At 35.9% G+C, this 21798-nt stretch overlaps 1 protein-coding gene across 6 annotated transcripts in view; it reads left to right on the forward strand.

Annotated features, from left to right (window-relative positions):
- DNAH5 (dynein axonemal heavy chain 5) overlaps positions 1-3296 on the forward strand; it is a 136284-nt gene extending 132988 nt beyond the window's left edge. For all 6 annotated transcript variants that reach the window (XM_064428407.1, XM_064428372.1, XM_064428387.1 and 3 more), the window contains 2 exons: positions 1136-1367; positions 2829-3296. In XM_064428407.1, coding sequence (XP_064284477.1) covers positions 1136-1367; positions 2829-2980 — 384 coding nt within the window. In that variant the 3' untranslated portion in view covers positions 2981-3296. The remainder of the gene's footprint in view (positions 1-1135; positions 1368-2828) is intronic.
- Positions 3297-21798: the final 18502 nt, after the last annotated feature.

The raw sequence follows: 21798 nt of genomic DNA on the forward strand, positions 1-21798 counted from the left end.
GATACAGTAAGCATCTGGAATGTGTAAAATTAAAAAAGAATACTCAGGTGAAAATAAAATGGGACCTCAGGAAAAAAAAAGCCCAAACTTTTGGAGAAGAGAATGATGATTTGTGGAGTAGGAAAAATATCCCCTCTTACTCAGGTCTGGGTAGTGTAATCTAAAATTTCAAGCATATAGCCTTGGAATTATGTAACAAAATATTTCTTTTGAGTGAACAGTCCTAAAATAGGACTATCCTTTGCATCCAAGCTCGTGGAAAAGGCTTTATAGCAGGATCAAAACCAGTCAGAAACTACAGAATTTCATGGTTCAGTAAAAAGGTACAGTGAATATGTAACAACCTAATATCCCAAGTAAATACCAAAGTGAGTTTCTGAGCTTTGATGTGCAGTAAAACAAAAAGAAATAGGAAACAGGAAGAGCCAGTATGATGACTGAGATATAAATCTTGAGTACTTTTAGATCATTCGTGTAACGGCAATACGGGGCAAATATTTACTCCCATTACTTCAAAGAACGATTTTTGAAGCCATTAGAAGACCAGGATAAAACTTGAGTTTGCCATAACTTATTTGCATGGCATAGTAAATAACTGGGCTACTGAGAGTTGAGTGTTGTTCAGTGCATTAACTAACAGGTTTTCTTGAAGTCTCTTTACATAGCTTTATAGCTGAGCTGAGTGACTCATTAAAAATACAGTTACTGAAAAGTAGAGGTGCAGAAAAGGAAGGTAACCCCAAAAATATGTTTCACTTACCACATGCAGGTAATGTTTTCTCATCTCATCAAATATGTGAAACTTTTGTGTTCACAAGAGCTGGCTACCATTGACATTCAGTGGTTGTGTTATTTGGTATGGTCTTCATATAAAATATATAAATATTTTATATAATAGAAAGAAATTAAAATCAAATATAGTGGAAAAAGTACTGAAAGCTTTCTTGGAGTGCCATGCCATAACTCACTTAGAGAAAAGTCAGACTTCTGTGAACACTGATATTGTAAAGGATTGGTGTTTTTTTTATACTAAAGAGGATATTTTATGACCATACAAATTTATTTCTAATAACTGCTGGGAAAAAGTGTTCTGTGCTCATTTGAAAATGTAACCACCTAACTTTGGTTCGGGCAGGAAATAACAAGAGCTAACAAAGGATGGGCTCTTGACAGTGTAGTGCTGTGCAATGAAGTCACTAAATGGATGAAGGATGATATCACAAGCCCTCCTTCAGAAGGTGTCTACGTGTATGGGCTGTATTTAGAAGGAGCTGGCTGGGACAGAAGAAACATGAGACTGACAGAATCTAAGCCCAAGGTGCTCTTTGAGCTGATGCCAGTTATAAGGATATATGCAGAGAATAACAGTAAGTGACAGTATTGTAAAGGATGTTATTTCCATTTAATTCAACATAACATTTTATTTAACTGCATTGAAATCTTTGCGGCTTGCAGGGATTTCATGAGGCTGCTGCTAATCATTATATACATAACAAATCTCTTTCAATGGGGAAAACTCTCCAGTCTTCCACTGAAAATTTGTTTTCAGACTTGCTTCATAATTGATAATAGGCACTTTTCCTAATATTTAGATAGGTCTCTACCCATGGTCTTAATGGTGTTAAGAACTTTGTAACAGGTAAGCTGTACATATTGACAATATATGTCAATCATCACTTAAAATGCCATTTTTCTTATATGTAAATTCCGTGATCTCTGTACCCTCCATAACCTAAATCTAAATAATCTCTTTCACTCATGCCAAAAATGAATGTAATTTATATATATATATGTATGTATAGATGTATGTATACCACATACAATATACTCATGGATTATATACACACACATATATATACATATACAGGTATGTTTTGTGTTTATAGATAATATGTTTATATATATTCACATATATATATTCACATATATATATATTCACACACACACATGCACACACACACATATATATATATAATGTGTATATTTATAATAAAAACCTTTTTTTTTCCTCCTGAACAAGTCTGATTTTGAGCTCATGGAAGTAAGCAAGAGAGATGGAGTGAGGTGGTGGGAGATGTTTTATCTTTGAGGCAGTAAAGAAATATAGGAATGGAAAGGAAACTTATGTGGCTTAAGGACAGTGCTGTGAAAATGTGTAATTTGTCTTAATGTGATGGGTTTTTACATATAGAATAGGGCATGTTGTTGAATAGGTATGTAAAACAGAATAGAATAATCCACTGCAGAACATAAAATTGGAAAACTTTGTTGAAAAGCATTCCACCTCTAAAAGCAAATCTTGCTAACATGCTATTTTGCGTAGCTAATGTTTTGTAAAAGGCATGATCAGCAGCCAAGATACTAAATAATGAATACTGAAGTACTGAGCATGACTAGACTACTGTTCTAATTCTACAGTGAAGTAGTTGATGACTTGTACTCTCAAATATGGAATGCATTTCAAACCGAAATGTTGAAAGTAGGGAAATTTTATTTTGGCATAATACATTGATAAGAAGTAATGTTCAGTGGGCACGTTGAACTAATGTCCTAATGTTCAGTAAGAACATTAATTACTCTAGAGTGTCCATTTACATGTATTGGTTTGCATCAGTTCCTAGGTGCTTATGTTAAACCTACAGAAATTTCAAACCATGTATGTCCTTCAGCTGGCAATAGCAAATAGAGAGCAGTGTACTGTTGAACTTGGATTCAGTTTTCCTTATGAAACTTATGAACTTGGATTCATTTGCCTTATGATCATTCCTTTAGAGCCTCATTTTTTCAACTTAGTTTAATTGCTCTTTATGTCTCTTCTGTCTTTTCAGCTGCAAAAGATCCACGTCTGTATTCATGTCCTGTCTACAAAAAGAGCAGTCGAACAGATCTTAATTACATTGCTGCTATGGATCTTAAAACCCGTCAGCCTCCAGAGCACTGGGTACTCCGAGGAGTAGCACTTCTGTGTGATGTCAAGTAATGCTAAAAAAAAAAAGGTTTCCAGGAGTTCTTTTCTGATTTTAAATGCAAACATTATTATGTAGTTAGATACACAGTGGAAAACTTCTGAAAATATTGTTTCTAAATCATAGATTCCATTATGGTGTTTTTATAGAATTATTCTCAATAAACCTATACAATAGGCTTATAAATGCTACATCTTATAGTGACATTAACTTTGGTCTTTGACAAATATTTACCGTTCCTATTACTTAACACTTATCACTGTGCATAAGCACTCCTCCTGTGTGCTTAATTTTACCTTGAATAAAAATTTATTGATTTGAACATTGTTACTTTTTGGTAGTAAATATTCTTGTATCAGGACTTACCTTCAAGAGGCTAAATGCAAAGCTGGTGGTTTTGGTTTTTTTTTTTCCTTTGTGTGTATCTATGGAAAACTAAGCCCTATTGCTCATTCATATTAGCTAAAATTCCTCCGGATTATGTTCCAAGATTTATTTCCTAGTTGCTTGCTGTCTAAATAAAGAAGGTAGGCTGGAAAAAGATCACACTTTTTTCACTACTTGGACAACAAATTCATTGTGTTGCATAGGAAAACAAGCATCTGACAGCTGCCAAAATTTCTTACTGTCTGGCTCAGGACTTATAAATATATAATGGATCAGAAGCAATACATAAGAATGAATAACACACTTTTTATGTGCCACTATACCAGAGTTGAGTCTCTTGTCATCAGTGTTATTAGTAGATGGAGCCCTTCCCCTTCCCTCCCTTTTTTGTTCTTCCTTTTTTTTTTTTTTTTTTTTTAATGTCTCCCTTGTTTTGCTTGTGTGCTGCAGCTTTTTTGGTGTCTCGCATAGAAAACATTTCATGGAGGAATTAATCTTAAAAGAGCAATATTAGCAGCTCCATTTAATTGGACACTATGGGCCTCACACTTCAAGCACACTTATTTAATAATCAAAAAACCCAGTATATTTTTTTTGCTGAGTTCAGGAGGTCATGTATCTTAGTGGTCCACTAACCATTCCCAAAGATAGCTTGTTCAGAAGAGGAAGCAGAGAGAATCAGTATTCCTGCTGCATTTGCCATTCATAAAGGCTACAATGGAGAAACTGTTCTCAATTTTATGTCAAATCAATACAGGAGACTTCATCATTCATTTCCACAGTCAAATTACTTATAAAACTTAGGTGGACCATTGATTCTGTCAAATTCTGATTGTAGAGGTCCTTGCCTGTTGGAATTAGTTTTTTTTTTTCTTTTAAATAACTCACAATGATATGAATGAAATATGTGAAAATCTTTTATAGGAAATACTTTTAATTTAGACGTGGCAATAAATAAAGTTAAAAGGGTTGAAGTGTTCTTTATTGAACCTCGAAGCACCATGTTCCAATTTCTAGGAGATTTTTGGATACTCACTGAAGTTCTAAGTTGTCATGGGCTTGTGTCTTTCACCAAGACCTTCCTCTGTGAAGATGATGAACATACTTCATCCTTGTGCAAGTCATTCATACTAAGAATTTACAAGCCACATGTGCTTTAAATACCACTTTTCAAATGGGCATTTTTTGTACTATCATTGCTGTAGATATGGTGGATACCTCAAACCCAATAGTAATTCAGTGAGGGGACTGTGCACGTTTGTTTGAGTGTGATTTTCTGTGGGAATAGTAAGGCAAAGGATTGTTTCCACATTGGTGATCCTAGTCATTCCAAAGGCTGTTAGGTCAGTGAAACAATTGATATTGGCCATCACTTATTTCTATTGTTTTAGCTTTCTTTCTGTAAAAGGTTTGGCATAGTATCTTTAGGTGTCTGCAAAACCACCATCAGAGATGGAAAAATGAAGCAGGGGAAAGTTCAATGAGCACTTGAAATGCAGTATTATGTCAAGGGCCAGAGTGCATACCCTGCTCTCCCAGAGGTTTTGCTGCCTGGGCTGGGACTTCACTTGGCGCAGCTCGAATCCCACCTGCCTCATTTACTATAACCTTGCCTTGATCTGTGCAGCACTGTCTGGTTATCATCATCTCTTCAGGTCCTGCCTTGCTGACCCATCTTTCTGGCTTGACCTCAGATCTGCCCTGTTATTACAACCTCATCTGGCAGTCATTAATACATTAGCTGGCCCTGGTTGCTCTCTTTTTTGTTCAGGTGCCATGGGACTGTGTCCTTGTTAGAGAGAGCTTTGCCCTGCTCACCCTGCTGTGGCTCTTGGCTTCCAACTCCACTGTCCAGTCCAAGCAGCCTGCCTTTGCTGTCCCCTGACATATGCCTTAAACTGGGGGAAAAATTAGCTGTTTCTTGTTCATCTTCAGAGCAGAAATGGGTAATGAAATCCTTCAGCGGAAAGGAATATCAATAAAATAACCAAACCTTGTGTATTGTAGAATTGGATGTCTTGACCTCTTTGGCTCTGCTATTGGTACTGAATGGATAAGTCAAGAAATACTCTTCACAGTCTTCAATTATGCTGCTATAAGCATGTAGCACTATGAATTTGAGGGTTTGGAGGAGTTCAGGATTACAGAAGGTATTCTCTATATGAATTTCTCATATTAGGCATGATAAATACATGTATTTCAGAGAATATTTTAACATAAACATTACACAATTTTATCTTGGAAATTAATAGTAAAATAATGTTCTGAACAAGGTTCAGATAGAATTTAATCATAGTGCTTTGAAATCCCTAATAAATTTTAGAGTATTTAAAATAAGCAGCCTAATCTTTTAAATATATACTGTGCTGTGTAGGGTATACTACTACTATATGAGCTTCTCTTAAGAAGAGACTTTTTTTCTTCAAGCTCTGTGCCTACACTCATTCCTCTTAGGTCCTAGGTCACTTTTTCACAGTTGTTGATATGTTGCCCTTTTGAGATTATAAGGAAAAAGAAAAATTCAAGTTTCAAACGCAGTAGGCAATACAATTCCAAACTATCTGTAAGTGTGGTTGTCATAATTGAAAAGGACTTTATTGGTAGTACATTTCTGTGGTATATGTACAAAAATTGGATTAATGAGAAGCTGCTTCTTATTTTGAAATATCCTTCATTAAATTATTTTCATAATTAAATCAATATTGGAGAAAATTCCGTTTTTCTTTATTATGTGGGTTCCTTTTTTTCATTCCTTGCTTGAACAGTTATCCTATTTTAATTACCCAGAGCTGGATGTACTAAGTGGTTTCCTAATGCGTTTTGAAATAAAGCTTGTTCATATTACCACTTTTTAATTTTTAGCTTTCACATTCACATTACACAGATATTATAGGTGTATACAAATATCTAAAGGCTTTTGGAACACAAAGAACATTTAGAAAACCAACTCTGCAGGTATGCTTCACATGTTTGTGGATCCCAAGATGTACCATTTACTGGAGCTTCTGGCATTTAATTTGCACTAAGCAGCTTTCCCAAGGGCTATACTGTTCTACAGCTTTTGCTCTTATGATAAAATTAAAACATCCAGCGTAAGTGATCCTATATTATGAGTATGTATGTTAATATAGGAAAGTGCAATTAAAATCTGAGCTTTTAAAACTAAAAAAGAAATATATGTTGCCAGTCTCACTTTGCCCTTGAAGTCTACACATAAAATTAGAAATTTCTTGGTATTTACTTGCACATTCAATCTTTTAAACAAATATTCAAAACAAAGAACTATTTAATCAACACTGGAAAAGTTGGCGGAAGAAAAAGGGAAGAAAAGTTAAAATATTCTTTAGATAGAGATGTTATTTAAAATAGATGGTGGCCTTTAGCTTTTTAGTAGAGTTATTATTTGCATTGCAATCACTTGGAGAACTGAAGAAGTTATTTTAGCTTTTGCTGTCAGAGGGTATGAGCTATCCTGTTTTGGTAAGAAAAACAACAGATGTTTGCTGATGTAAAAACATTATTTTTTTTCCAAAGGTGTTATCTTAGAACAAGAAAATCTACACACAGAAAAAAAGAGTTAGGAAACTCTGTGAACCGTCTGTGAAAAGAGGTTAACATGATTGAACAGAAGGCAGAGTAACTTGTTAAGACACTGTTTTAAATGAGTTGCCTGCAAATAGCAAAGTTTTCAGTTTCCCTGTTAAACTGCAACAAGAATGGCAGCCAATATATATAGCTCCTCCTGCAATGTGTCTCCCCCGCCACCTTCCATTTCTTGAGTATAAAAGGTGTAATTTTTCCAGAAAAATGTAACCTGGAATCTCTTCTTAACTGACCTATTTAACTTACTATGTTTAAGATCACATTATGTTTCCTCTCTTTAAGCTGAGTTTGTTTTCCCTCTTTCTCTGCATGAACTGCAATTCCAGCAAAATAATAGTAGCTTAGTTTGGGAAGAGCACTGTAAGTGGTTCATATTATCTTTCAGTATATTTTCTAATCTGATTAATATATACATGGAAAGGAAATGCTGATTATGAAGCTCATAAGCGCTGTAGAAGATTGTGACAAGAGCGTGTGCACATTTAGAAATGCTTTGTGAAATAAGATGTGCTCAATAAAAATCCCTTCTGCAGGCCATCATTTTCATGAATCCCTTTGTGTTAACTTTCAGTAGTTAAAATTGGCTTATAAGAAAGATGGGGAAAAACATTAGTAGGGTTTTTGGTAAGACACGAGATAACAGTTTTAAACTAGGAGAGAGTAGACTTAGGATACAAGGAAGAAATTTTTTTATAATAAAAGTGCTGAAACACTAAAGCAGGTTGCTCAGGTGGGTGGTAGATGCCTTATTCCTGTGAACATTCAAAGCCAGATTGAATAGGGCTCTGGGCAACTTCATCTAGTTTAAGACTACAGAGAGGTTAGACTAAATGACCTTTAAAGGTCCCTTCCAACACAGGCCATTCTATGATTTTATTTCTTGGCTAAATCAGTATTGTTTAATTTAAAATACTTTGTGCAAAATGTGCAGATGAGATAAAATAATAATAATTGCAGACGGAGCTCAAATGACAGTGCCTTCCAAGACAAGAGGTTTACTTCTTTTTTTGCATGAAATAAGTTGCTTTGCGTTTTTCTTGACACTGCACTATGGCGTAGTAAAACTCAAAAATGCTTGTAGTATGATTTCCTTTATGCATTTTGGTCTCCAACTTCTACATAGTAATCCTTACTTCTCAAATAAAGCTGTTCTTTATTCTTTCAAAATAAGTTGTTTCAGGTGAGTTACATTTGACAAACAATGAGTTTGTTACTTGGATAAAATAAGGAACCAATTAAAAAACGCATGATCTATGCAAAACAGAAGACATTTCACAATGGGAGGAGATATGTCAGAACCTAATGGTACTGAAATCCTTATGAAGAGACATGCTGATTGGTGATCTTTGGATCACAAAAATTTGATCAGTTTGTATTAGTGTTAAACGGTGTCATGTCAGCACAATAAAAGTTCTACTTGAGCCCAGCATACTAAGTGAGAAATTGAATATTGAATTGGGCTTTGTTTTTAGTCAGATTTCAGTGAATCTCTTCTTGCTTTATCCTTTTAAAAATTAAAGAGGCAACAATGATGCTACTGCAGCTAGCTGTATTCACTGGATGAGCAGTAGTTTCATGTCTCCCTTTTACTAAATTGGTCAGATGGGAAGCCAGGCTCTGTAAATATCCAACCCATGTGTTTTGTGAATGAAGTTTTATACAGAGATCTCAGAATATTACTTCATGAATAGGAAGTTCTCTTGCACTGTGTTGAATGAGTCCTTGACTTTGAAAGGAAGGAAAAACCTGGGGCAAAAGAGAAGTGGGAGGACCACGTGTGAAAGCTGGGATGGATCAGAATCCCTTCAATATTTTACTGAATAGTCTACTTATTAAAATAATTGTAAGGAAAATGCTCTGTTGGTTTATTACTTGTAAGGGATGTTGTGGTATCACAGAATTGTTGAGGTTGGCAGGGAGCTCTGGAGGTCATCTTGCCCAATCCCCTGCTCAAGTAGGGCCTCCTAGAGCAGGCTACCTAGGATTGTGTCCAGGTAGATTTTTAATTTCTCAAAGGGTAGAAACTCCACAGCTGCTCTGGACAACCTCTGGCAGTGCTCAGTCACCCTCATAGTGAAAATAAGTGTTTCCTGATCTTCATGCAGTACGTTCTGTGTTTCAGTTCTTGCTCTTTGCTTCTTGTTCTGTCACTGGGTGCCACTGAAAAGAGCTTGGCTCTGTGCTCTTTACATCCTCCCTTCATGTATTTACATATTTTAATAAGACTCCCCTTGAGCCTTCTCCAGGTTGAATGGTCCTACTCTCTCAGGCTTACCTTGTGGCAGAGACACTCCAGTCACTTTATTATACTAGTGACCTTTAATTGGAGTCTACCCAGTTTCGCTGTCAATATTATGGCAGATTTCTTTTACAAGAGTTGGCGCATGTCTGGTTCGTAACAATGCATATTTTATAGGAGCAGGTATTATAAGTACAATAGGACAACTGCTTTTCCTATTCCCAGTTTCGTATTGTTGTGCTTTTACCAGAAGCATTAATTCAAGTGAATTTAAAAAAAGTGTATTTTTTGTAAGTATAAAGTGTCTATAAAGAGGTGGTGGGCCTGCCTCTTTAGTCTGGTTAATGAGCTGTTGTTTGGCTGCATTGTAATGAAAACTGGTAATTTTTAAAATTACTTCCTTTGATATAAAATTAAATTTGATATAAAATTCCACCTGGGTATTGAACTACCAGAGAGTTACTGGGACTCGCAATATGTTATGCAGGTGTGGGAAGTTAGACATTTATAATGTATATTGTGTTTTTCTCACACTAGATAGGAAAATTTCAGGAATACTCTGTGGTTCCAATTACTGTACCAAAGCTTTGAGAATTCCGTTGCCATTCCAAATTGTCCTAGCAGCTTGATTGCGTGTTTAGTTTCACGTTGCCTATGACTGTACTGAAAGCAGCAGTACTTGACAGTTTGTGTTCAGGAACTGGACCTGTCTGGAACTTGGATGTTGTCAGCGAATGAAGTCACATCAGGTTCTTTCCTTTTTCTTGTATCAGTGCATTGTATATATAGAAATCAGGTATGTTCCAAGGACTATATTGTTAGTATTTGTAAAAGGCTCTGACAGTTAAAAACATCAAAACACTACAAATGTCTTTAAAATATTTTTAGCAGCTCAGGGATTTGTTGCTGCTAGTGTATCTTGTACCTGATGGGTTTACAAGCCAAGCTGTGGCAATGAGACAGACGATTAAAACCACCTTCCTGCTTTTTCTCAAGAAGAAATTGTTCCCTGGATTAAGTGGAGAGAGGAGAGATCTGAGGAGGGATCAAGACAATAGAAATAAGAAAAAGAAGGTTCTGCCATTCATCTAAACAAGGTTAAGGCTAAGGAGTGAAAGATTTAGAAATAAAAGCAGCTGTGCTCCTGAACTTGTTGGGTAAAATATCTTGTCTAATTTGTTTTTCTTCTCACTTTTTTTTTTCCTAGTGGGAATATATTATTTCCTTGATTATTATTTAAATTCCATAATTATTGTTGTAAATTATAAATGTAGAAGTAATGATTTTGGATATATCAATTACAATTACTACAGGTCTAGTAAAATACATAGTAAATTATTCACTTTTTTATTAACTAATAATAATCTTTAGCATCTCAGGCCATATCAAATAAGTTATGAAAAATACTAAATTAGTATAGTTTAAAAGCATGCTTTTAGTAATAAGAATTTTATTTTTACAGGGTGAAAATTTTAATTTAATTTTTGATGACAGAAAATTTATTTGAACCTTAGCAGCAGAAAAAAAACCACTTAAGAAATTTAAATTAAAGGGGTTTTTTAATTAAAGAAATTTAAAGTAAAGTTTTAAAGTTGTGTAATACTTTGAGTCTGAAATTTCCCATAGAGTTAAAATACATCGAGTGGCAGTCTCTGACCTATATATCAAAAAGTTCAGTTAATCATACTTACATGTAGTTATATAATAAAATGTCTCTTACACTTATAGACAGTTAATTGCAGTTATCAGAAAGCTGCTTAAAGACTCAGGGTTTGATTAAGGTCTCTCTCTGAATGCTTAATTACACTATTCCTAATAAAGTTGCAAAGCAGAAATATATAAACCCCTGATGTTTCATCGGAACAATTTTATCTTCCCCTGGTAACTTGTAATCTTACATGCATAAAATAAAAATTATAGACATATAAATATAGACATAAAAATTATAGACATATGAATGTTATAATCAGCTTTTAGTCTCAAGAGATTCAGCACCTAGAATGTGAGAGTTAAGATGATAATCCCAGAGCATTCTCAAGTGAGATATCCTCTGGTCTATCTGGAAATAATAATTTTTATTATTATGCTGTGGAGAAAGAAAAAAAAGTGACTGAACTTCCGTCTAAATTCTGGATTAAGTTCTGACTGACTGAAGTCTGTAAACCAAGAACACAGGTTGAAGAGGAAGGAAAGTTGCAATGCCTTTTGGTACCACAGTGAAGAGCTTGAGCATTGTCTGAGTGAAGAAGCCCAGTCACTGTCATGAGCAGCATTGTAAGAAAAGCACACTCAAGCAGGCACTAATTTCTTTCACTAACATAATTTTATATTTTCTCCTGTTTTGTGGTCATTTTCAGCTTATGCAATCTTTAGTATCTTGGTTGTGTTTACGATGCGAAGAACTACACAGTGTTTGTTTTAGTGACTTCTCTTATATTGCTGAAGTGAAGTTTAGTTACCCTAAATTTATTACACTGCAAGCTTGGAGAAGCTTAAATCTCTTTGTTTAGGTGTTTTAAGCATCCAAGCACCTGTGCATTTTGTAAGATTTTAGTTGGATAAACCATTTCAGAAAGACAGATAGGAAATTCTCAGGGAAACCTAAAAATTCCTGACCAGCAGCTCTCAAGAGACCAACTTAATGACAGTTGGTGGCAGTATGTGTTCTCACATTTCTTATGCAGGAGTAATGACTGGGACCTCTTGGAGCCATTTTTCAGTGAAGTAAAATGTGATCCTATTCATCTTTGTTATCAGAGGCCAGGACTTATATTTTTTTCAATTTCTGCTGAAAAGAGGAAGTTTGATTTTTATTTTAAAATTGCTTTTGTGTCCATTGTAAGTTACAGAATTCCTTGACATCAAAAAATGCCATCTCATCTAACTGATGCCTGTTTCCCAGGCAATATTAAGCCACTTTAGTGAAGCTGAGAATCTCATGTGAAATTACCACTCTCCCAAACAAATCCAAGGATAAAATGACATGTTTATACTATTGCAATCATAGGATTATACTGCAATTAATTTTAAGACAATTATAAAGAGTTGCTTGTAGTTTATGTTTTATATTAAAACCAAACAACAAAGTAGTCATTGACTTGAAGTTACAGGTACTGAGATATCCCAATAAATTATGTGAAACACAGAATGCAAAAGATGAAAGTCACAACTAGTGGCATATTTTATTCACCCTTGTTAAAGGTGTTTATTCTGTTAGGGAAAGACTTCACCTATCACTTCTTTTCTTTATGTTTCTTTTCCCTTTCTCCTCTTTACCATCTTCCTACATTTTCCTCTCATTAGTATTACAGTGTTCTCTGAGTTGATGTATGATTCAGCACTCTGCTGAATCACAGACATGGCCATATAAAACATTTTACTGCTAATGGAATAAAAAGAACAGCTGCTCTGACATCACCTCTCTTTTTCTGAAGCTGTTGGCACCGAGGCTCACTAGGTGTCAGCAGAGTAGTCCAGAAAAAAGAAGCCTTTTTCCTCTTGAGAATTAATAAAAGAAGTTGCAGGTAACAGTTAAAAGTTCACACATGTAGCAGATATCTTAAAGCATATTAGGTGGTTGTTTTAGTTTATGTTAACCTAACCTAGAAAACCAGTGTTATTGTGCTTCCCATGCCATCAGCTCTGTTTTTATTTCATTGTCAAGCTGCTCTTCATATGTACAAAATCTCACTGTGTGTCTAGGGAATAGTGTCTACGTGCTGCATTTCAGGCAATAAATGAGAAAGACTGTAAGCTAGAAAAATGATCGCTCAGTGAACTTTTCAAAATATCCAATCTGCTCAGCCATGAGGTCTGCAGACTCTCATGAATATATTTCTCTTCCATTTCCTGTGTGTTACCCTGCTCTGTTGTTTATTCTGAAGACATGCAGAAATTATTCCTTTTTAATAATTACTTTTATTCTTTATTCTACTAATTGATAAAAATGTATGTATTTTCTCTGGCTTCCAGCTAGGTCTGACACAGAAGATAGCATCTGCCTTCACACTCAAGGGAGTTATGCTTGCCAGCCATTCAGATGTCATCTTCCACTGGCACACTTCATTCTGGCTAATGCTGGGCTCAGCAGTGGGCATTTATTGTTTGACAAACCCTAGCTGATAGATCAGCTTCTCAGAAGCTTGCCTTCCTTTCCTACTGCCTTTTAAACATTTTGGCTTACTCTTACAGTGGTTTGCAAAGGCTTGCCTTGCCTCTGAAATAGTGGGGAATCGAACAGCTCAGAAAAGCCTTTTTATAATAAAAAATTAGCTCTACTTGGAACTTCTAGCCATAGCTTGCTCCTGAAGAACAAGTAGCTTCTACTACATGACATGCAATAAAATGTAACTGATACAATCCACACATAGGGTGCATTTTATATGTTTCAATATATACACATTTATACAGATCTAAAATATACATTTAGACATTTATACAGATATGAAATATAAGTTTCGAAAATACTTGGTGTATGATACTCCTTTGAATAGTTTTTTTTTTTTAATTTTTCACAATGGATGCTTGGTATCAACATAGAAGTAGTTTCTAAATGACTTAGGGAACTGTCTGTGGAAAGTGAAGCTTCTTCCTGCATTTTTTTGTGGATAGAAGGTAGGAGAATAGAGGTAGTGGTGAAGGTAATCTCACCCCTAAGGAGTTACAGCTGTGCTAATTATCAAGCATGAAGAACAAGCCTGCCCTTAACAGGCCACAGCTGGATCCAATGAGGAGGGGTATTGTAAAAGAGCAGGTTGGCTGGTCGAGATGTGAGATGGAGTTTGTTGCCCGTGCAGAGGAGGAGGAGAAGGAGTCAGTGCTGTGAGGAGCTGCCCATGAGAAATCATGAAGCAGGCAGGTATGAAAGCTTTACAACGAGATGGCAACAATCAGTAACCCAATGTGATTGGGAGTGGGCTGTAGGGTGAGGTGCAGCCGGAGATGGAGCCCAGCGTGGCATTGAGAGCAGCAGGTTAAGCTGCCTGCTCCAGACCTGACAGATTTTGACACCTGAGGTACAGGTGAGCTGCTGGGGACACAATGTGAAATAACATATGGAGTGCAGAGCAGATTGTTTGATACACATGGAAAAAAGTTAAAAAAGACTGAAATGTAGTGTCAAAAAGGGGGCAAGGCAGCTGCAGATTTGGATGCCATCTGGAAATCACTTTATAAGACTTTAAAAGAATGGAAAACAGAGCAAGAGAAGAGAGGCTTGCAGTGATCAACTAATACAACAAAACTGTAGAAGGAAGAAGAGAAGTATTAAAATAGCAGTCTGAGCTGGGGAAAGAGTAACTCTCTTATTTAGTATGGTATATTTTTTTGCTAATGAAACGTGTACATTTTGTTTGTGAATTGCAACTATGAATCTTTGATTAAGCATAAGTTTAAAAGTTTATATTCCCTAAGCATAAGTACACTGGACAGATGCTGGATCAATGTTGTTCAAAGTTCTATAGCTGTTGATGAAGTTATGATGAAGGCTGTTGATTTGTTGCTCTCTTAATATATAGCCTTTAACTTATTCTTGTGAGTTACTTTCTAAAGTTGTACAGATGTTGATATTGTCAATATTCTAGAGATGCAAATATAAAGGTTTCTGATTATATGTAATGTAAGTTTAGGTAATGAATCAGTATAAGAGTTTCTGATGATATGTAATGTAAGTTTGGGTAATGAATAAAAGTCAGCACAAACGCATTCCAGAGTTAAACAGAAATGACAGAAAAGATGATTATGCTGGGTTTACTATCTTCTGCAAAAGGACTTGCAAAAGGTAGTAAACACAGCATTAGTTTAATTTATTCTTGTGAGTTAATCTTTGATTAGGCATAGATCTAAAGATTTTGATGATAAGTACTCTGTGAATTTAGAGAATGAATCAAGTCTATATTGTGAAAAAGCAAAACTGAATTAAAATTTAGAAACATATACTTTCACAATGATATAGAAGTCTAAGTACAAGAGTTTTTGGTGATGAGCCTTAAGTTGATGTTCTAGATTCTGAGAAGCAAAACAAAATCAGAACTTAGAAACATATGTTCTTACTGTGATATGTTGCCTGAACATTCATATAACTGTTAGTCCTAAGTAATATATGTGAATATGTTATAGTGTCAATTTAGTTGAACATAACTTTCTAGAAATACTGCAACTTTGTAATTAAAAGAAAAGGGGGAATTGTGGATAGATAGAAGGTAGGAGAATAGAGGTAGTGGTGAAGGTAATCTCACCCCTAAGGAGTTACAGCTGTGCTAATTATCAAGCATGAAGAACAAGCCTGCCCTTAATAGGCCACAGCTGGATCCAATGAGGAGGGGTATTGTAAAAGAGTAGGTTGGCTGGTCAAGATGTGAGATGGAGTTTGTTGGCCGTGCAGAGGAGGAGAAGGAGTCAGTGCTGTGAGGAGCTGCCCATGAGAAATCACAAAGCAGGCAGGTATGAAAGCTTTACAATAAGATGGCAACATTTTTTATTTATGGAACTGGTTCAGCCTCAAAGCAGGAAAGCATAGGTATTAGCTTGTTGAGGAGGCTGAAAAGTTCATCCTCTGTGTCTGGTGAAATTTGTGGAGATAGAGATGAGTGATGCTACAAGGCAAGAAATCATGACCTCTGAGGCTCAAGGAAGACTATCAATAAAAATGAGTTGGCCAAATCTAAGGCTATACAGTATTAAATATGTGAAACTGCTGGTTAATATTTAGCTATTACAAATTTTCATGAAGATGCATCCTCAAAAGGAGTAAAACACTGAACATATTTTTACCTTTATATATTTCCTGGTTTAAAAATAGTGCTCAACAAGACCACTGCAGCATTTAACATCTGTGTTGGGGAAAGAGCCCTGTGGACCTTAGCTATGGATCACGTAGACCTTTGTTAATGGACTAAGGTACCTAGGACAGAGAACAAGTGTCTTTTGACTTTGCCATATCTGGAACATTTGTCCAGAGACAAAAGAAACCCAAGACCTCAAAATTACTTCAATGGTAATTCAGTAAAGAAGTAGTATGAATTTTCTGTTTACATAAGTTTATAATGATTTAATCTTTTTTCATTTCTTTAAATTGAGAAAATAAAGCTTATTTCTTTAAATAAAAATATCTGTGCTAAAAATAACTGATGTTGTATAAAAATTAGTGAATGTAATTTTTCAGAATGTGAAAAATGGTGTGAGAATTACTGTCAATAGTACAAGGGAGAGGATCTTCTGTATCTTAAACTGTAAATGAATAAGTGCTTGTGAAAGAACTGTCACAATTATTATAAAATCATGTGCATAGCGATACAGGAATAATTGTAGTAATAATAATAATAACAGCAACAACAGCAATATTAATATAATCTTCCACCTGTATGTTTTTCAAGAATCTTATTTAAATATCCTGAAAGCCACCATAACTGACTGCATCCTTACTTGCTTATTCAGAAGCTGGTGCTAACAAGAGGTGTATTTTCATGTTATGCTAGCTTTTGATGAAGTTAATTCTTTTCTCAGATTGGGCTTCACTGCATGGCCACTCCCTGCTCTAAACTTAATGAGTAAGATCAAGTAACTTCATGTAGCATGTTGCATTCTGAGTGGATCCTGCACAGTATGTAAATCAATACAATAAATACTGTCCTATTTGAGGATCCCTCAAATTATTCTCAGATTTTAATGAGTTGTGCTGCAGATAAATGTCACTAACAGTCTTGTTTGTAACTGTTTCAAGTGCTGTATATAGCACAGAATTTCTTGTGGCCTATGGTAGGGTTTAGATGTATTAGGTAGATTTCAAATCATATTAACACTGGTTATTTTATAACAGAAGGGGTATTTTAAATCCAGCATTGATGCAAGTGCCCTGAATAATAGCACTGAATAATTGCACTGACAGTGCAATTGTTTTGGTGTTCCAAGGCTAACTATGAAAAGATAGAATTTCATATGGTGTTCCATATGAACATTTTTCTAATATTGTAAGAAATGTTCTGGGGTTTATTGTAGAAGCCGGAAATTGATTTTGCTGGCAAATGGAAAAAAACCCAGCAGATTGCAGGTGTATCATGATAGCTATGTGATGTCTATTTGGCTGTTGATGTATAGAAACTGTGGTGTCAGAGTTAATGCCATTACTTATAGAGAAGGTGCAGGAGGTCCCAAGCAAGAGAACAGCTGTCAGTGAGATCAGGCAATACAAAGCTAGGGAACTTTCTGGGGACCCACAGGTTCATTTCATTGCCACATGCATTCTGTGAACCAGCCTTTCTAGTTTCAGGACTATGATGAGCAGAGGGACATCCTATAGAAAATGTCCCTCATCTTTCAGGGACTTAGTTCTTCCATAGGCACCCTGTAATAGTTTCATGAGTGGAACTTTGCAGTACGTAGGCTTTGAGAAAAGAAGGAAAGATCTTGCAGCAGATAATCTGACTGCAATTAAAGTCATAAAGTTTTGACTTGTTTTAAATAACCTTGATTTCTTTAACTGGTTCAACTGTAATTTTTTATGGAAAATATGTCTTAAATGCTGCATGTTCTGACTTTCTGAGATCTTCAAATTGATTTTGCTGCTATAGTTTAGTCATAATGGAGAACTTCAATAGTAAAATAAAATCTTGGGGTTTGACTTCCATGTATACCTCTGCTCATAAAAGCATTTATTGAGGTAATTTAAGAGCATGGCTCATGATTCTGCTCCTATTTTTTGCAATTTTTTGTAAGAGTTCTGGAGAAAAGAGAGTGGAAACATTTTGTAAAAATAAGCTAGATAATTAGGGCAAAAGTGTCTTAACATTGCAGATTGCTTCTTTGCCATAATAAAAGTTATTGACATAATTTTTATAGACACTCTCCTGAGCCAAAAATGAACACAAAACAAAAGAAGTCAGAAAAATCATGCATACCTTTTGAATACAGCAGAACTTTCTGGAGAGAAAGTTCTGCTGTATTCAGTGCTACGTTTGCACTGAAGATACTGGCTTGAAAGGTTACATTTTAAAACTATTGGCTTTCAAAAACCTTTGGGTATGTTGTTATTTTGCATATTATGCATGTTATTTGCATTTTGTCTAGTATCCTGAGTTGGAATAGATCCACAAGAGTCATTCAAGTCCAACCCCTGGCCCTACACAGAAGATCCCAAGAGCCACACCATGTCCTGAGAGCATTATTCAAACATTCTTGAACTCTGTCCTGCTTGCTGCTGTGAATATTTCCTTGGGAAGCCTGTTCCAGTGCCCAAACACCCTCTGGATGAAGAAGTTTTTCCTAATATCCAGCCTAAATTGCCCCTGACACAACTTCAGGCCATTCCCTTGGGTCCTGTCACTGGTCACCACAGAGAAGACACCAGTGACTGCCCCTCCTCTCCTCCTGACTGAGGTCTTCCCACAGTTTCCTCTTCTCCAGGCTGAACTGATCAAGTGACCTCAGCTGCCCCTCATGCAGCTTCTCCTCAAGGCCCTTCACCATCTTTGTTGCCCTCCTTTGGTTCCTCTCTAAGAGCTCAGTGTCTTTTTTATATTGTGGCCCCCAGCACTCGAGGTGAGGCTGCCCCAGAGCAGAGCAGGACAATCCCCTCCCTTGCCTGGCTGGTGATGCTGTGCCTGATGCCCCCAGGACAGGGTTGGCCCTGGCTGCCAGGGCACTGCTGGCTCATGTTTAACTTGCCACTGACCGGGACCCCCAGGTCCCTTTCTGCAGTGCTGCTTTCCAGCATCTCATTCCCCAGCCTATGCACCCATCCAGGGTTGCCCTATTTCAGGTGCAGAATCCGACACTTTCCCTTGTTGCCCTTCCTACAGCTGCTGGTTGCCCATCTCTAATTTGTTGAGCTCTCTCTGAGGGGCTTCTCAGCCTTTGAGGAGGTCAATAACTGCTCTGAGCTTAATACCATTGGCAAACTTAATATTCCTTTAAGAATGAAATCTAAGTTTTAAGCCAAAGTGTCAGAGTTCTACATTTCTATCCTTTTCCTCTCTTTAATGACAAGAGCATGGAAGAGTGTGGCAAAAAATGTAGTAACAGAAACAGATATGACTGCTATGTAAAAAAATGAAAAGAAAAAGGACAACCCCCTAGATAGAGCCTCTCTTGAATGTGTGCTTAAGGGCACATGCTGAAATGTTTATAAAAATGAAAGTACTTAATTTTGATTTGCTTGAAAAAGAATAACTTTTAAAGTAAGACAGTATGGAATACATCTTGTGTTTTCTGGGGATACACAAAAACAAGTCCAGCCTCTGTCTTGGGTAGACTCTAATCAAGCAATATGTACTTGAATAAATAAAAAAAGTATGGTTTTCAAGTCAGTCTACTACAGCTTAGCTTCAGCTTATCTTTGAGAGACATATAATGCTACTGTACTGACATATTGGAAATTTTATAGACACTGTCAATTTAACTATAGAAAACTTGCAAGACAATTATTATTTTACTATTTTTAAATTAAATTTAAAAGCAGAGTTAAGAAATGTAATGCAGTTAGTCAGTGCAGTACTTAAAATTATTATATTGGAATGGATATGAGCTAGAAGCTTTATGGTTTAAGCCATAATGTGCTGAATATTATATGCTGAAAACTACAGTTAAGAGCAGGAAATTTGTATTTTATTAAAAGAAGATGCATGGGTTCCTTAAGAAGCACTGCATAAGATGATAGCAAATTGTAAGGGAGAAATTGAATACAGCAGACCACACAAGACAGAAGGAATGTTTTAAGAGAAAGTTGAGTGTATGCAAGCTACACAGCAAGTATGAACCTTGATAGAGAAGTTCTTGGAACTACCTTGATTGAGAAAGCAATATAGTAATTAAACACATTTCTTTCTAGCTGGTGTCACTTATAAGGACAACATAAATCATAGTTGATAGTGAAATTTATTTGATACTTCATGCAGATTACAACTTTTGCTATTCGGGATATCTTGACCAAATTTTTACTGTTGAGATATAATTGTGGTTTACAAATGTTGTTCAGGGTTGTGAGGGCTATTATTAGCATTTGCAGATAATTTAGTCTTCAGATTTCTTCTGATTTTTCCACTATGCTGCATGGAGACTCTTTATCCATAATATAAGGAGTTTCTTGTGACTCCTTGGGGACTGGGAGAGTAAAGCTAAGATTAGCATATGGAACAGGTTGGGGACAGCATAAGGAAAACCCAGGATATGGTTAAAAGCAGGTGATAGTAGGGGAAGAAGGAAGAGGTATGAGCTGATTGGGGAACATAAAAGTTTAAGACTTGAAAACAGGAAAGATAACTAACAGATGAAGCAGGGGGAGAAATGAGGTAACAAAATCAGCACAGAAGCCTAGAAACAAGAATAACCTTTAGCAAGGCATGACTTTGCTCTAGTGAGTCCTGTATCTTGATAAGAATTTATTGGAAGAAGAGTGGAAGTGAAACTTAGCAGTTATAAGTGTATTCCCCCATATGTTGGCATTACTGTGGAATTCTCTGAAGATAATTTCTGGGCAGTTAATTACCCTGAAGTATTTGCTGCTGTTCTGCAGTCTCAATTGGGAGCCAGTAATGAGCTCTGTGCCTCTTTGTTTCTCTCAGACAACCTCTCCCTGGCCAGTTCCCCAATCTGTTATCAGTGTTAAGCTTTGTAGCATTAAGCTTTATAAAAAAAAAGAAATAGTTTTAAACATTTTCATACAAACAATGTATTTATTCTTTCAGTCAGAACTGAACTGGTTGTTTGGTTTTTTTTTGTTTTTTTTTTGGTGTGGTTTTTTTTTTCCCTAGAGCCTCCTTTGCTGAAGTAATAAAAGCATGGCAGTGAAATGACCAAATGCTGACATTTAAAATGTTTCTGTGGATTTTCTTTTGTTCCTGTTGTTTCTATGGAATAGTCACTGTTGCTATGTATTTGTTCTCTTTGTGTTTGCCAGAGCATTACTAGCTGGGTCAACATGCTTATGGTTTTAGTGGGGAGTAACATAATTGCTCCTTGATTAGAGGAAGTATTTTAGAAACAGATTTCTGAGACAGAAAAATTCCTATAATATTTAAATTTCCCTAGCAATGGCATAATCATGAGTAATTAGCTAAACAAGCCATGGTTAGTTGTGATCAGGTAACAACCTTTACATTGGCAAAAAAAAGGTCAATGAAAAAATGAATGGAAGTAAATCTAAACAATATTTGATATAGAAGTATTCTGAACCTTGCCGCTAAGTGTGCACTTATGCATATCAATCTAAAGTCTCTAGCTCAATGGAGCAGTGATCCTTTAATTATTTTAATCGATATTATACAGTCAGACAGGTTAAGTAGCTACCTGCCACAGCTCAGTAAACTTGATGAAAAGAACTGCTTTTCAGTCTGTGTTCTCACGGGTGCACTCAGATGGATGCACTTTCACCTAAAAGGCATGCACATGCCTGACAGCAAGCTTTTGGGAAGTGTTTTGAGTAATGAAAATTTTAACAGTTAATGGGCTGTTTTTCAAAGAGGTGAGAGAAATCGAAATGCACTGCCAGCGAAAACTGGCATGTTATATCTTCTTGTCCCACTTTCTGTGTTATATTTGTCTATTGAATTTTGGCCACGTGTGTTGCCTTTTATTTTTCTGAGGAATGTTGAAAGTAATTTAAAACCTAAC

Source organism: Passer domesticus, chromosome 1 (genome assembly GCF_036417665.1).
Source record: "Passer domesticus isolate bPasDom1 chromosome 1, bPasDom1.hap1, whole genome shotgun sequence".
Lineage (NCBI taxonomy): Eukaryota > Metazoa > Chordata > Aves > Passeriformes > Passeridae > Passer > Passer domesticus.